The sequence below is a fragment of the Drosophila nasuta genome, chromosome X, assembly GCF_023558535.2.
Source record: "Drosophila nasuta strain 15112-1781.00 chromosome X, ASM2355853v1, whole genome shotgun sequence".
Taxonomy (NCBI): Eukaryota; Metazoa; Arthropoda; class Insecta; order Diptera; family Drosophilidae; genus Drosophila; species Drosophila nasuta.
Genome location: NC_083459.1, coordinates 10576980 through 10594877, shown reverse-complemented (window position 1 = coordinate 10594877; position 17898 = coordinate 10576980). Strand labels below are relative to the sequence as shown.

At 38.6% G+C, this 17898-nt stretch overlaps 2 protein-coding genes across 2 annotated transcripts; both read left to right on the top strand.

Moving 5' to 3' along the window:
• Positions 1 to 230: 230 nt before the first annotated feature.
• On the top strand, positions 231 to 14252 carry LOC132795294 (uncharacterized). Its single transcript, XM_060805946.1, has 5 exons — positions 231 to 989; positions 11689 to 11818; positions 12573 to 12913; positions 12983 to 13148; positions 13220 to 14252. Exons 1-5 carry the CDS (start codon positions 864 to 866, stop codon positions 13327 to 13329), a joined length of 873 nt encoding a protein of 290 aa, XP_060661929.1. The 5' UTR covers positions 231 to 863; the 3' UTR covers positions 13330 to 14252.
• Positions 14253 to 14450: 198 nt separating this feature from the next.
• Positions 14451 to 17604, top strand: LOC132795292 (secretory carrier-associated membrane protein 5). Its single transcript, XM_060805945.1, has 5 exons — positions 14451 to 14740; positions 15003 to 15221; positions 15428 to 15629; positions 16357 to 16486; positions 16565 to 17604. The coding sequence occupies exons 1-5, from the start codon at positions 14672 to 14674 to the stop codon at positions 16971 to 16973; spliced, it is 1029 nt and encodes a 342-aa protein (XP_060661928.1). The 5' UTR covers positions 14451 to 14671; the 3' UTR covers positions 16974 to 17604.
• Positions 17605 to 17898: the final 294 nt, after the last annotated feature.

The following is a 17898-nucleotide window of genomic DNA, read 5'->3' as shown; positions in this document are numbered from 1 at the left end:
CCAACAACGATCGAATGAACATTGTTTTTGTGATTTTCTTCTTGTTTGTCAGCCGTAGTTGTTGTTGTTTTCGTTGTCGTTGTTGTGCGCTGTCTTATCCAGCAGGTAGAAGAGCCGGGTTGCATTTTCAGTCGCAGTCGCTGTCTGCGCAGACGTCGCCGTCAACGGCGACAGCGACGTTCGTTTGTTCGTCGTTGAGCTAAGCTGTTGAAACTTGGCTCAGAGTTTTGGCGTTCAGTCCGCTGGCGAACGTTGTCTTGAGCGCAGTTTGTCGCTGTTTCGTTTGTCGCATTAGCAACGTCTTTAAACGTGTCTCAGTGTGTGCGTGTGGTATTTGTTGTTTCTATTTCTGTGCACTACGTGAGTGTGTGCGTGTGCGTGTGTCGGTTACTGTGCCTGTCTTTACTTTGGCTGCGGCTCATTCCCGTTTGCTATTTGCCGTTTGCCGTTGCTGCTGCTTGCTAAATCATTATACACGTATTTATTTTTTTTCGTGATTTTTTTTTTCTGTGTCGTCGCTGCCGTAGCAGAGCAGCTAACTGGTTGCTGGGCATCACAAGCAAGGCAGAAGAAGCTAGCTGTGAACACAAAAGCAACAATAGCAATAGCAATAGCAACAAAAAGCAACAACCGTATTTTTTTTCGTGCGGAATATCATCGAAGACGCAACGCCAGAGAAATAACCGTTTTTCGGGCAACATTAACATCAACATAACAGAACAGAAGCAACAGCAGCAGCAGAAGCATCAGCTTTAACAGTGCATTAACAGATCAGCAAAAGGAGCTTTAACAGTGCATTAATAGCTGCAACAGAGCAGCCCAGACACGCATTAACAGCGAAAAAAATATAATCATTATTCAAAATGCCCTGCTCGGCTGTAACGCTATCGATAGCGACGATCTGTGCTATCATCGCCACAGCGCTGCTCGCGATCGCCTTCTCCACAGACAATTGGCTGCATTATGATGTCAGACGCAATCAGATACAGGTTAGTGTAAAGCGTCAACAAAATGACAGCAGCGCAGTTCTCTCATATCTTATATGCATCTTCAATCTCCCATTATATCTTGTTATGCATACACAACTCTGTATGCGTGTGTATGTGTGTGTGTATCTTGTATCTCACACCCCCGCTTAAAAAGACGTAAGACAATAGGTTCAATCGAATCAAGGCCTCGGCTTCAGAGAGAAGTATAATAGTACACAAGCCATAGTCAAAAATAAAGAAGAAGCCAAAGTGGAAGTCACAAACTACTGAGCTACAATGGGCACAGACATAATATCCAGTTATGAAATTCGAAAAGAATAGTTTACAAGTTTTATTATTATTCACTTTACTATTTCATTGAGGTGTTTGTTTTAACAAATTATATAATAAAAGCTACAACATGTTCTTATATGCACTTCATTTAATTCTATATATTTTATAAACAAACAAAAATAGTCTGAAAGGCTATTATTGGGGATCTAAACTATGAAGTATTATATGGATTAAGAACAAAGTTGATATTTTACCATATAATTTAGGTTTTATATAAAAAAACAAGGTTAATAGGCTCTTCATCACTTTATTTTTAATTAAAGGGTTGCAAGTACTCAAATACAAATAATTTGTACACAGTACTTAATAGCGTGAAATTCAAATGTGAAGTTTCAATTGTTTATAGATAATTTAACAATTTTTATTAAAGAAGTTTGTTAATACGTGAAGTTTCAATTGTTTATAGAAAATTTAACAAGCTTTATAAAAGAAGTTTCTTAAATGTATGCTTTGGTAAAAAACATAATGCACAAGTTGTTATGCTGGTCATAGACACTTCTATTGTGTTGTCTCAACTGCCCACATCTAGTATAGCTCGCCCAAATTTGGCATACAAATTGATTTCGGTTTCACAAGGTTCTTTTTTTGTAATTTGCGTTTATTTGCCTGTTTTTTTTTTTAAGTAATATTTTGTTATTACTGGTTTTTATTTGTATTGTATTCGTCTTTAGATATATTATTACTGTTTACGATCATGCCAAGTACAGTGACAATTGAAAACGACAACAGAACCGCAAGTGCTGCCCACATAAGTTGGAGAAATATGAAATTGTTTTGATTTGTACGCGTAACCGACACCTAACTGAAACGGGGATCAGCGAGCAGCGAACATGTCCAAACGTGTTGCAAACGGGGTTGTACAATTAGTGAAGTTGGTACAATTACAGCAATTACACCAGTTTTGGCGGGCATTGGAGCATTTCAAAGTTGCCTAGATAATGAACGTTGTGTCCCACTGTGCCTTGCAAGCACTGTTCGCTGCAATGTTGAACGTCGGTGGCAGCGACTGCGACTGCGACTGCGACGTTGACTTCGACAGCCACAGAGACAGAGACAGAGATAGCGAGAGCAGTAACAGTAACAGAAGAAATAAGGGCATGGCGCAGCGTGTGAGGCATATGAAAAGAAGAAAGGTCGAAAGCAAACAGCAACAATAACAGCAACAACAACTACAGCACGATCATGTGAATGGGCTGGGGGAGTTGTCAGCGGCGGGGGGTTCGGTTGCTTGTCCGTTAACGCTAAAACTTTCTACGCGAGCGCTTAGCCAAGCCAAGCGATGCGACGCGCCAGCTGGGAACAGAGGCGGCATACAAAAGAAGAAGAAGAAGAAGCAGAAGAAGGCGTTGAGGGAGCTGCAGAAGAAGCCGCGGCAGCAGCTTCAGCAGCGGCAATTTCTCATTTTGCATGTAATACACATGAAAACAACAATAACAACAACAGCAAACAGCACTTGTGGCTGCACTAATGCGACAGAGAGCAATCGAAAAGGAGAGAGGGAGAATAGAAGAGAGCCAAGTTGAGGGAGAGCGCCTAAATTAACTTCATGTGTGCTTTGTGTGTGCATGTGTGTGTGAGTGCTCAAAGTGTACATACCTCGCATACCTGAGCAAGTTAAACAGCGTGTGCTGAAAATATTTGCACGTTTTGCGACTTTGGCTTTGCCGTTTGACGTTTGGGCTACTTGGCGCGCTCGCTTAAAGGTTAATCCTAACAGCGCTGCAGCGTTGCCAGCTCGCTTTACAATCCAAGTAGCCAAGAGCGAGTGAAACAGACGAGGAAGCTGAGCTTTCTCAAATGCATTTTGATAATTAATGATGCAGTTGTTCTCACTCACACACTGCACTTATAAAAAAGATTAGAACCCTTTGAAAATATATTTTACATACATACATACATATGTATGTATGTGTGTAATTAACAGTTGGCATATCGATGGCATTATCCGTGTCAAATTCAATTGGTTCGATCAGATCTGCAGCTGGCTGGTCGCATGACTAATGGATTCCAACTACCTGAGCAACTACAGTGAGGGGATGTTTAACTTTCGAATAACCTGAAACAGCAAGTGAGGTTATGGTTATTATTATTCTATTTTTAGTCTAGTTTATGCACAATTATGTAAAAAGCATTACGTTTAGCGCAGAAACTAACAGATTTTTGTTATTGTTGTTTTTCGTTCGTTCTTTGTGGTTGCTTTATTTCATTGTGTTCTTAGAACTCCATCTTGGCGGATTACTGTTATCAGCAAAATACAATTGCTCTCTCTCTCTCTCTCTCTCTCTATTTCTCCTGGGCTGCTTTGTGTTGCGTTCAAACAAAGTTCAAGCGCTTCATAGAAAACAAGAACTTCAACTACAGCAACAACAACAACTTCTTGTTTTGTTGTCGGATTTGCCTCTGCTTCTTTTTGCTTCTACTTCTACCACTGCTGCTTCTTCTTCCTCCTTTGATTCTTTCTGGTTTTTAGTAGCTGTCGTGAGAGAGAGAGAGAGAGAGAGAGAGAACGGAGGAAGCTTATAGATAGATGTGTGTTGTGTTGTGGCAAACAAAACTGGTTTTGAGTTTTCACTCGTTTCGCGTTTTCAAGTTGCTCAAAATTGGTATGCAATACCCGTTGTATCGTTCCTAAACCGACTCGGCACGAATCGGATCGGATCGGATTGAATCGCCGGCAGCCCTAAGACAGAGAGCTTGTCGTCGCCGTCTTCGTTGTCATTATACCCGGCACATTTTGAGGGGCTTCTTGTGGTGTTAAAAAGTTGGAGAGAAATTGAAGTAATTTTCAATTTTATTTTGCTGTTCGCATGGAAGAATACTGATATATTTACTTTATATAGTACCCCAAACCTGGAAGTACTTTGCAATCTTATGTACCGGGTATAAAGCAGTTCATCAGTGTCACTTGTCGCTGTCTTGCTTATTGTTTGTTTTCTTATTTTGTCAAAGCCAAGTCGCAGTTGAATCCACAATCCCCGATTCACGATCCAGTCCGATTGCCCGCCAATCCAATTGATGAAACTGCGCTTTTGGCCAGCATTTTTTTGTTGGGTTTTTTTTTTTTTTTTTTTTTTTTGCTTAGCTTGTTCACTTGTTTGGCTCGGTTCGGTTCGATTCATTTCGTTTCGTTTGTTTCGTTCGTTGGCTCGTTAAAAGAGAAAACCCTTCTATCCATTGCACTTACTGTCTTCGTTTTGCTTGTTTTCTTTTTTTTCCCCATTTCTTTTCTTTCATTTCATTTCGTTTCGTTGCCGCTGCAGCATTGCAAGCGCCATGTGTGTGATGAGAGCAGAGGAAGTGGAGAGTGGAGAGGGGAAAGAGGAGCTACCCACCTCCCATTTGGTGCTGCCTCGCATTGTTGTCTTACGGGCATTGCAACGATCGTCAACTTTTTTTGTTTGTGTGTGTGTGTGTGTGTGTTGTCTTCGCAGAGACCCCGAAGAAACGTAATGAGAAATGAATAGAAATGAAAAGCTGCTGTTGTACTTACTGACTTGTTGTTTTTACCTTTTTCCACATGACGTTTTCATCAGTTTTTGTCTTTGGTTGCTTTAGTAGTTAGTTTTGGGATTGGCGCAATGTTTTTTTTTTTCTCTCCGCCGTCTCGTCTCGTTTCTTTCATTTGCTTTTCAATGAATGAATTTCGTGTCGTATGTTTACGCTTACTAAGCGCTTTGATTTGTCAAGACGAAAGCAGCGAAACACATGTTAATTTGAGACACCCTGAGATTAATTAAGCTTTTGCCAAATTGCTCATACGCCAAGTGTGACCAGCACTTAAAGCTAAAACAGCAAAAGCAACGACCCAACGACCGCAATCAAGCTAAGATTTCATTTGTGTTTCTCTTTTTCCCTTTTTTTTGGTGTATACTTCAAAGTTTCTCAGGGCTGCTAAAATCAAAGATATGTGTGTAGATTTGATACTTTATAAATGTGTGTTCCAAATATGCTACAAGTTTCAGCAAAGTCGGTTGATAAGGAGCAAAGAATATTATTCCAAAAGATTCGGGAAGATTTCATGATAAGAAGCAATATATACCGAAAGTTGTTTTGATTCTTTTATAAGATTATTTTAAGATTTTGAAAAGATCTATTTATAAAAGACAAAAGGTAGTTCGGATTATCTATATAAACCTTATGATTCTGTTATTTTTAATGTCATTGATAGACAGATATTGGTTAATATTTTCTGAGCACATAGAATAATAATCGTAGGGTATCTTAGTAGTTAGGAGTTTCCTCTGCTAACTAATTGATTATTAATAAATCTCATAAATTCATTTGTGAAGCGTCAACAAGCGACGACTCGTTTGAATTTGAGAGAATGTCTGCGCTGCGCATCATTAACTGGTTAAATTGTATTTTATTTTGCTGACATCATGTGAAATTCCAAAATGGTATATCACCTCTATAAGTTCCCCCTTTGTCAGTGTCTCTCAGCGTTCTCCCTGGCGAGAACCGCGCTTAACGCATTTGCATAAAGTGAATTGCATTTGGCGTTGGGTTTCAGCTGACAACTGGCAAGTGGCAAGTGGCGACTGGCTTAATCAGCACCTGGTGTTTGGTTTGCTCTTGGCCAACTCCAATGACCACGCCCCAAAAAGGAATGTTGGTAATTCCCGTTGCTGTTAGGTTATGTTACAGTTAGGTAACAATGCTTCAACTTCTGCACTCTTATTTCCGCAGTGAAATGCTTCAAAAGACCCAACAAAAAAAAAAACAGAATTGTGCTATTAGTAATTTTTATTTCTTTTTATATTTTCCGTTTTTGGCACGTTTAGAGCTTTCGCTATGGTCATCATTATCATAAGCATGCGATGTTCTCAAGATTCCCCAGATTCCAATCTTTCTCACACACATCTCTTCTGCAGCTCACTTCAATCGTAATTATTTTGGTCACTTGAGTGTGCGATTTCAAACGCTTTCGCTTCCTACAAAAAAAACCACAAACAAAAAAAAACACATGCCTCGATAAGCAATTTTGTTGCTTTTCTTTTTGTATCTCTTCTATGATTTTTTTTTTTTTTTTGGGTTGAACAAACATATAATTGAAATTGAATCGTTTGGGAGTTTTGTGTTTAATGCGCGGCTTTTTATTCATTTTTTTTTTTTGTTGTTGTTCATTGCTGCTGTTTTTTTGATTTGTTTCAAATTTGCGCAAATTTGGCGCCGACTTCCGTATCGAAGATGTTAACTCGTTATAATTATGGTGTTTATTGCTGCTTCGATTTGCGGCTTGGAATTTGAGTCCAAAGTACGCACATTGTCTGCGCGTGTGGAGGTAAAGATGCGATTCAAGTGGAAGATCTATTGTCAATGTCGCGCTCCCACGACCTTTGCAGAGTCAAACAACAACAACTAGACTCTCGAATGGCAGAGTTATAAAACAAAGTCAAGCCAAGTCAAACAAAAAAACATAAAACCAAAAAAAAAAAAAACGAGAAACGACAACCAGCTAAAAAATGTGTGCACCAAAAATAATTGCCATGCATTCCAAGCCAAATAAATTATTCAGAGACGAAGCCAGCGACAATATTGGGTGTGTTTATACATACATATACATATGTTTTTTTTTTTTTTCGTTGCTCAGTTTTCTAATATGCCGCACCCAAAAAATGTGTCGCCTGCATTTTGAAGCTCTCTCTCTCTCTTTCTTAGTTGGTCTGTCTCTCTCTCTCTCTCTTTAGAGTTATTTCGCTGGTGTCATACTGTATCTTTTTGCGGCCTTGGATCAAGCTTGGCATCCTGCACCACGTAGAACTGATCCAGTTTGCCAGTTGCTTGTTTGCCAGACTTGACTCGGCTTTTATCGCCGTCGATTGGCTAATCACCAACATCCGCTCATCTCCCCGTCTCCCTCCCTCTCTCTCTCTCTCTCTCTCTCTCTGGCTCTCTGTCTGACGTCGCAGAAACTCGTTTGGCCGTGTCATAAAAATAGTTGTGCCTTATTAATATCAGCTAGAGCTAAAGCTAGAGTCGCAGCTGCCCAGGCGCCATGTGCTTGCTGTCTATGATCTGGCAACTGCAAAACTGGTAACAATAGACCCTGCACAACTGTAGACACACATGTGTCTATAGTGCATATATATTGCGTACTTGTTTAGGGTCTGTACAATCTCTGGAACTTGTCTGGAATGCTTTTGCTTCCTGATATGTAAGCTGAGACATTGCTAGCAAGATCGTTTGTTAGTTGATTGATCGTTACCATATTGCAGACTATATATTTGCATTTCTTTAGCATTCGATTTAGTTTAAGATCGTCTTAATATTCATTTAACAGTTTTGCAGTCTCGAAATAAGTCTCTATATGTAAGCTGAGACATTGTTGGCAAGATCGTTTGTTAGTTGATTGATCGTTACCATATTGCAGGCTATATATTTAGCCTTCGATTCCATTTAAGATTAAATATCGTCTTAATATTCATGTAACAGTTTTGCAGTCTTAAAATAAACCTCTATATGTAAGTTGAGACATTGCTAGCAAGATCGTTTGTTAGTTGATTGATCGTTACCATATTGCAGACTATATATTTGCATTTTTTTTAGCATTCGATTTAGTTTAAGTTCGTCTTAATATTCATTTAACAGTTTTGCAGTCTCGAAATAAGTCTCTATATGTAAGCTGAGACATTGTTGGCAAGATCGTTTGTTAGTTGATTGATCGTTACCATATTGCAGGCTATATATTTAGCCTTCGATTCCATTTAAGATTAAATATCGTCTTAATATTCATGTAACAGTTTTGCAGTCTTAAGATAAACCTCTATATGTAAGCTGAGACATTGCTGGCAAGATTGTTTGTTAGTTGGTTGATCGTAACCATATTGCAGACTATATATTTGCATTTCTTTAGCATTTGATTCCATTTAAGATTGAAGATCGGCTTAATATCCATATAACTGTTTGCAGTCTTAAAATAAACCTCTATATGTAAGCTGAGACATTGCTAGCAAGATCGTTTGTTAGTTGGTTGATCGTTACCATATTGCAGACATATTGCGAAGGCTCAATATATACCTTCGATTCCATTTAAGATTGAAGATCGGCTTAAAATTCATATAACAGTTTTGCAGTCTTCAAATAAGCCTCTATATGTAAGCTGAGACATTGCTGGCAAGATCGTTTGTTAGTTGATTGATCGATCCGATATTGGAGACTATATAATTAGCCTTCGATTCCATTTAAGATTGAAGAACGGCTTAAAATTCATTTATCAGTTTTGCAGTCTTGAAATAAACCCTAAATTCGAACTCGAATTCGAAAATAGAATCAACTTTATTGCCAACACAAAGATTGCAATGCCTTGAACGCTTTTAGATAGATTTCTGTGTTTAAATTTATGCAAGTATGCAAATAAAACTTAAATATAACACAAATACGTTTTAATGGTAGATCATAAACGAAGATCGCTTGCTAAGTAGTTCGAATAAAAAGCTCAAATTATGCAAGATTAATGAAAAGCGACTAAATTGGGGAACTAATCTCTCTAATCAGCTTAAGAATAGATTTTTTATCTTCTAACTCCGAAACGAGACGTGATCTAATTTGAAGATTGATTTTGCCAAATATTGAATAGTCTTCGATGGTCTCTAATCTTAAGCTGTCGATTGAAGAACACGTAGTTGGACACGAGTATTTGGCCCTCTTTTTTTAGTAGGGGGGCTGAGTCACAAAATATTCAACAATTTGAAATGGAATCACGTTTCACACGTTTCGCGTTTGCCACATGAGATTCTACATTTGGTGCGCTTCATTTTGGGAAAATGTTAATCAGCTACTTGAGTGGCGACTTTCTGAACCTCTGCCCCCTGCCCCACTATCCCTCTCTTTCTGTCTGTGAAAAGAGAAAAGTGTTTTGTCTGCCACCAACCAAAAAAAAAAAAGTAAAATAAAAAATAAACGCGAAACGTGTTTTACTTTATGTCCGGTACTTAAATAACAATGAAACGAAAGAAAAGTTTACAAATTTGTGTTTTCATCGACAAAACTCTGGGGCCCGAGTCAGTCTCATATTGAAAACTCGCAATCGGAACTGGAGAACTCGACTTATGTAAATTATTTTTGGATGCTTGTGAAAAAGGTTTTTCGCTTACGCAACACACACCAAACCGAGGGCTGAGTTCAAAATCATAATAATAAAAAACAACAAAAACAACAACAGCATTTTTTATGGAAAAAGAAAAGGAAAAGCAAAGAGAAAAAGCAACAAACCCGAACTGGGAACTGGAAGGTGTTGCCCATCGCCCAACAGATATCTCTTATGAAATGCTTGACGCGCCTCGCTTAACATTGGTCAGGTCTTGTCTTGTCTTGTGTTGTCTTAAGTTGTGTTGGGTTGTCTGGACTGGTCTTTTATTAGCGCATTGCCTTCCACAGCGGATTAATTTTGTAACTTTCTTATGAAAGTCTTGTCAATTAAGGGCTCCCAACTGTGGACGCCGCCTCCTCCTTCTCCACGCTGGTCATGGCACTTCGAATCGTTTAATTTATGGCTGCTTGGCAACTTGCAGTTGCAGCAAATTTGTTGCAAGCATTAGAAAACCATTCAGCTGGAGAGGGACTCGATGGAATTAGTCGTGTGCAGCAGGCCGCAGAGCAGAGCTTAGAGCTTAGAGCTCCTGCAAAACGAGATCATCTCTCATCTCCCATCTCTCGACTTGGCATAGTCAGCTAATTGCTGGGGTTACGCACAACTGGGCAAGTCGAATAGGCCGAGGAAAGCTCGAAGGTCGTTTCTTTGTAGGCACTGTGAAAGCTCTGAGACGATCAATTGGAAAAAGCTTTCAAAGCACACACTTCTAGTCTAATAACCACTTTTAAGTGTAGGTATCATATCATTTTAAAGATCAATTGAGAAAGTTTTTAAGCTACACACTCATCATATCAAATCATATCATATCATTTCAAAGATTGAAAATTAAACACTGATAAGATCAATAGAGAAAGCTTCTAGGGAACACTCTTTTCAAGTTTAATTAAAGGGAATGAAATGAAATGGAATAAAAAGGAATAAAATAGAATAGATTGGAATGAAGTGGTATATAGAATAAAATGAGATGGAGTGAAACGGGATAGAATGGAATGAAATGGGATAGAATGGAATGAGATGGAATAGTATAGAATAGAATAAAATGAAATGGAATATAATGGAATGAAATGGGATAGAATGGAATGAAATGGAACAGAATGAAACACTAATAAGATCAAGATAAGATGTAAGGAAAGCTTGTCAAGTCTAAAAGCGCTCCCTTATTGATCAATTGAAAACGTTTTTATGAAATAATCTCTTTAAGTCTAAGTACAGGTTGGGAAAGATTTTAAGGAACACTCGCTTCTAGCACAATTATGCGGAATGAAGAGTCGTGTCATTTGAAATATGTTAAACTAAACACTAATACCAACGCAAGACACAAGACATAGAATACAATATCATTTAATTTAAAAGATTTGAAATTGATTTCTTTTAGATAAATGATAAAAGCGTGGAAAGCAAGGTAGAGCAACGCTTTCTGCACCTTTCTAGATCTAAACTGATCGAATTTTGACAAAACTAATCTAAGATTGACCTAGATCAACGGCTGCGACCGATAACGAAAGTTTCGTGAAATGACTTTCAAATGCAGAAGATGTCAGCTTCAGATTCGATTTCTCGCATGAGAGAGTTAGCAACTGTGACCTCCAAAATGATTAGCTGAGTTCTCATCTTAACAATGGAGACAGATTAAGAGAGAGAAAACCTTCGGTTGTAAGTCTCGCAATGAGTTTTGCATGCACTAGTACTATGACTATTGTATATAATGACGTATGAGAACGTCGGAACGTGTTTATTTGCCACATGATCTGATCACACATACTTCTCAGTATTTAGTAGTGGTTGTAACACAGATGGGGCCCATTGTCAGAGAGCTATAGTTAGTAACATCCGTGTATCATTAAGACGAAAGATGACCGGATGATGATCGACAGTCAGCAGTCAGCAGTCGACAATCATCACATTAATAATAATAATAATAGTAGTAATAATAAATGTTGTACACACAAATACAAAAGAATCTAGTTGAAATCGTAAGCGAAATCTTTTGTTGCGACGCCCACATGCGGAACTGGTTCTCGATGAGATCGATCTCGACTGTCGATCTTTAGATTGTCGTGAGTTACCTGTTCGCTGATAAACAAAGCAACCCAAAGCAGGTGGCAATGATACGCATTATATGTATGTGCAAATGTATGTGTCTCTCTACACTTCCCCCTCTCCAACTCCCCCAATTTTGTTGTTGGTGTATCTGCGCATAATGTCGATATAATGTTTAATCTTTGGAGAAGGTTAACCTGATGTCTAAACTCGTTTTCTTGTATTTCCCTTTAGGCCTTTGCCGCCAAGCACTCGGATGCAGAGTCGCTGCTGCATAATATGAATGTGAAGTATTATTACTATACGAGAACCCGCGGATTGTTCAGGATATGCTACCCCAAGGAGCGACCACCAGCATCAGCAGGTAAACCCAACTATTTCACTTTTTTTTTTAATTATTCGCAGCATATGAAGCTTGCTGAAATCGGTTAACTAAATCATATAGTAATATAATTAAGATATTGATAATGAAATTAATCTATCGACTTATGTTATTATTCAATAGTCAATCATATTATTATCGTATTATTAAGATATTTAAATTAATCATCGCTTCAAGTTTATTAGTCAACAAATATACATATTATTTCATGATTTATTTTGGATATTGGCACAACAATTACAATATTAAAATTCAAATTTGCTCGTTAAATGTCACATTTGATTAAGATATAGTAACTAAATACAATAATTAAGTATATTTGCAAATGAAACTTGCTGTAGATTTTTAGTTGTACTTTAATTATTTCCTATATTTAGCCGGTTCGCTTATCTATATTCTCTAGAAATTGGTCAAATATCATATATTTGTACCATTTTGAAACTAAGTCGAAGCAACAAGTAGTTCTTGTTAGAAGAATATACCTATAAATAATATATATGTTATCTTGTTAGTCTAAAAATTTGTTGTTTTAAATAATTTGCTGCACAAAGCAACTATCCAATTTTTGCTTTTGCTTTTGTGTTGTGTTTATAGAGTTCAAGAAATATCTTAGACTTTTTCTTATTATTGTTACATTACCTTATCATATATGTTTAGGAAATATTCAGAATATTCATAAAAATAAGTTTGATTAATTTCACAAAAATAAAAATCTTATTAACTTGTATTCCATTAGTTCCCACGTATTTGTCGCCGATTGAGACACACTGCTCGAACATTGACTATTTCCCGCAAGTGGAGGACGACAAGATATCGAATGAGGATGCCACATCGAGACTGCATTTGGCTCGCTCCTGCATTGCGCTGTTCATCATCAGCTTCGTGACGATCTTCTGTGCGTTCTGGACGGGATTGTCGGGCTGCTGGAAGCGATCATCGGGTGCCATAACTGCCACATCGATACTGCTGCTGGTCACATGTCTGTTGGCTGCTGGCGCCATGGGTCTCTGGCATACCGTTGAGTTCTTTGAGAAGGAGAAGGTTGTGGGCGAGGATTACTTCCAGCAATGGAATACGGTATGTGAAGATGACCACTTTGTTGACCACTTTGATTATACTAATCTCTCAAAATCTGTAATCTTTCAGGTGCTGCGCGACAACACAAAGGTCGTCTACGATTGGTCGTATATTGTGGCCTGGACAGGCATTGGCACTTGTCTCTTGGCTGCCATTCTATTGTCCGGCGCCGCTGTCTGTCTGCGCAATGAGCGCGAGAAGGAGGAGCAACTGAATCTGCAATATCTGATGCCAGGTAAATGACGAAAGTGAATCGAAATTGTGTGTGTTGTATTAACTGTTTTTCTTGTTTTCTGTTTTGTGCAGTGTACTCGCAAAAGCAGCCCCCGTATCCACCCTATGCCAACTATGCGCAGCCACAAATCTATCCGGGTCCCTACTATCATGGCTCCCAATACGGACCGTATAATTATTAGGCGGAGACAGAGCAGTCAGTGGAGCGACATCGACAACGAAATGCAGCTTATAACGAAAGCAACGAGGAAAGCAACATCAACAACAACAACAAATAAAGCGAACAACAACAGCAACTTTTAAAGCAATATTCGTTTAGAAATCACAAAACAAACAGACAAAAAGATCAAAAGAAAAAGACAACAGACAACAGACAGCAACAGAGGTCGGGTTAGGTCGAATTTCGAATGTCTCCTTCTCCAGCAGTTTGAACTGTAGTACTGTCAACCTTACGATTAGCCACGAAGCAACGGGACAAGTTGCAAAAGTATAAATATATATATATATATGTTTTGCAATAATAATTTATTTCTATTTTTGTCGTTTGTCTCGCTCTCGAAAGCTAAATTATCCCCACTTACACATACAACAATTAAATATAACTTCTATATCTATACATACATTTTTTTTTACTTTACAAAACAAATAAAAAAACAGAAAAAAAAATGAAAAAAAGCTAAAAACATTAGTTCATAGTCTATGTAGCGCTATATATACTTACATTAAACACATATACAACTTATAAACAATTGTATAGAGTCAAAATGCGTCAAAGTACGACGATGTATTTGGTGCGCCAATTTCGAAAGCAGCATAAATATATGAAGCGAAGGAGAGGAGAGGAGTGGAGAGGAGAGAAGAACAATAAAGAGTTAATTTATTGTAGCATGTAACACGTACGTGTGTAGCTTATAATAAATATATATTGTATGTAATAATTAATATTTTTGTATCTATAAGCATAATTTTTTGTATATGTATATGAATGTAATGAGTATATCTTTACAAATGTGCGCGCATCCAGCGTCATTTTGTCTTCCAAGTACATCAAGTGCGTGTGCAAGTGTTAAGCTGTACTTTAATGAATAAAAGTTTCTGTACGTTATGAAAATTGCCATTTTTGAATTTACATTTATCGATAATCACACAATGCGATGATATTTCTCTTTGCTGCAGCATATACATAGCTATGCGCACTATATCGATAATCAGATATATCGATATGCGACAGCTCCCGCAGTTAGCTATCGTGAAATCGGTTAATTGTTGCATTCGTATTGAACCACTTAGCGCATGCGGTCACACACAATCCCATACAGCAAACTGGTCACATCGAATCGCGCAACTGGTCACATCAAATTCCGAAAAATCGTCACTCAAAAGCAAAAAGAAAAAAATAGGAAAATAGAAAAGACAGCAGAAAAATAATTTGGGCGAACAAAAAAACAAAAGTGCAAAAGTCGTGTGGCACAAAAACAGAAGAACAAGAAGTAACGACTACAAACGACAACAGTAACAATAACAATGTCAGGCAACCGTCCCGATAAAAATCTATTTGGCGAGCCCAATTTCGATTTGGATAATCCATTTGCGGTAAGAAGAGTTGACAACAACCCGACACACATACACGACGCATAGAACTGCTCGACAGTGTGTGTGTGTGTGTGTGTGTGTGTTTGTGTGAGTGTGTGAGTGGATGAGTGTTTTAGCTGCAACGACGACACAACTTGTGCATATGTGTGTATATAAGTGTGTGTCGTGGTGTGTGTGTGTGTGTGTGAGCCGCCTACACATTGCTGCTTCAAGCTAAAATGACTAAAGTTCTCCTTCTATATATGTATTTCGTTTGCATTAGGATCCCGCCATACAGCAGGCGACACGCATGTCCACCAACGTGTCGCTGGAGGATTACAATCCGTTCGAGGAGCAGGCGAAGCCACAGCTGCAGATCAACTCCACGAACACGGCGGCCGTGGTGCAGCCGCTGTCACAGAATGTGCCGCCCCCGCAGCCAAGTTCGTTGGGCGCATCGGCGCCCAGCACCAGCATACAGATCACATCGGAGGAGCTGCAGGTAATTGAGAGCAGTGCTCCAGTTAGAGCAACGACGCCGACAATCACGACGATGACGACTCGCATTACACAAATATGCGGTTTTGTTGCATTGCTGCATTGCTGTGGCTTGCCACATATTTGTCGGTCTCTCTCCGTCTCTGTCTCGCATTTGACACCCACACCCACACCCACACTCATATTCACATTCTGTTGCATTTCTTACAGCGTCGCCAGGAGGAACTCGATCGCAAGGCCGCCGAACTGGATCGACGCGAACAGCAGCTGCAGGGCAACGTGCCACAGTTGAACAATTGGCCGCCGTTGCCCGATAACTTCTGCTTGAAGCCTTGCTTCTATCAAGACTTTGAGGTCGAAATTCCGCCCGAGTTCCAAAAGCTGGTCAAGCACTTGTACTACATCTGGATGTGTAAGCATTTCCATTCCATATATTTATTATTGTTATTATCGCCATCGTCTTTGTTATATTACTCTGTATATACCCATATATACGTATGTATATTGGGAAGCCAATACTGATAAGACCGCATTAGTCATCATCGGCCTTTATAATCGGCAAGCTTTTGAACACTATGAGTGCACGATGATGGTGACGATTATCGTTATAGTTTACTTATAAAAGAAACTCTTGATCCTGGCTGAACTATGAACCCAGAAACCAAGTAGCAGGTGCTGGAGATCAGCAAAGCTCAGAAGATTTGCTTAGCTTATAAGTTGGAAGTTTTCCCAAATGTAAATTGATTTATGTTTATATTCGGGTGCTGAAATTCAAGAACAATGTTTATCAGGGAAGATTTGTTTATCCTCATAGTATTTCGTTTGCATTTCAACACCGGGACGATCATAGTTTTATGTAAAATATGGGAACTTATTTATTTCAATTATAAGTGAATTCCTAACTGATTGATTAACTGCTTAAACTATGAACCCAGAAACTAAAAAAAAGACAGCTAGAGATCTGATATTTATATAGCTAGTAAGATTTGCGTTGATGGTAAGCGAACTTTGTGCAAAATACATTTGAAGCTTTTCCCCACTCGCTTAGCATTCCGTCAGCATGCTAAAAAAATTTAATTAATTTCAATTAGATTTCTATTAACCTTTCTCTCTTTATTTCTTCTCTTATTTCTCTTTAGTCTACACTATGACGCTGTGCGCCAACATTATTGGAGGTCTCATCTTGCTCTTCCATGCGGGCAACATTTCCAATCTGTTCTTGGCCATCTTCTACACTGTGCTCTTCACGCCCGCCTCCTACGTGTGCTGGTGAGTCGATAAATTTGTGCCTTCCATCTCTCTCTCTTCCACACAATATTTCATCTCTTTCGCATTGACGTTTTGCAGGTTTCGGCCGGCTTATAAGGCATTCCGCAACGATTCGAGCTTCAATTTTATGGTCTTCTTTTTCGTGTACTTCTTTCAAACGGTTTACACGGTCGTCCAGGCCGTTGGCTTCAATCAGCTGGGCTATTGTGGCTTCATCACGGCCATCTCGCAGTTCGATAGCACAGCTGCGGGCATCGTTGTCGGCCTGTTGCTGTTGATCATTGCGTTCTCGTTCGCCATCACTGCGGGCGCCAATGTGCTGATGATCATGAAGATCCATTCGATTTATCGCAGCACTGGCGCCAGCATGGACAAGGCCAAGGCTGAGTTTACCACAGAGTTTCTGCGCAATCAGCATGTTCAGGAGGCGGCCTCCTCAGCAGTCAGTTCGGCGGTGAATTCACAGTTCAACAATAGCAGATACTAAACAGCAGCAGCAGCAGCAGAAGCAGCAGCGGCAAGCAGTAAGCAGCAATAATCAATCCGATCAATCAATCAAGCAAACAAAGCAAGCAACCAACCAATCAATCAACCAAACAAACATAACAAGCACAGCAAGCAGAGCACAGTGAAGCAGTAATCGGGAAGCAAAAACCAGACCAAGTTGAGCCACAAAAAAAAACGATGATAAATACCAGCGTATAACAAACGTACATACACACATACACACAATTATATATATAGATATATATTTCTATATAGACTTAAAAGCAAAACATAAAAGCAGCAACTAAAAACTAATTGCTTTGTGCATAAAACAATTCCTACAATGCCGTCGTCCTTATTACAATTAGCAACTACTGTAATGATTAATCTATGATATAGAACACACACACACACTTTAAACACACTCTTTAATAATCGATTATGATGAAATTAATCTGCAAGCAACTGCAATTTTGTAAACTGATACTTAAACTACAACTTGGAAATGGTAATCGCAAAACAAATGAGAAGAAAACAAAACAAACACAAGAAAAAGAAGAAAAAAAAAATCGGCGCACGTTGCCTTCGTAGACATTCTGGCCTAAGATTTGCTGAAACGCAATGATAAAGCACTTAAACGCAAGCAAAGTAAATTAAACTAAATAAAAAACATAAAAAAAAAACAAAAAACAATAAATTATAAGTACGTATATTTATGCAAAGATGCTTACATATTTTGTGTTTCGCAAAAAGTGTCCTAAGAAATTACTAAGTTATGAATTTATAAATGCTTTATTCAACTTTATCAAAGCCGTGGATCGAGAAGGAATTTCGGATACGCTCCTCTCTTCCCAACAATAACAATGCGCAAAAACGAAACGTATAAAGTTTATTAAAATTAAAGCTATTTGTATGTATAATGAAAA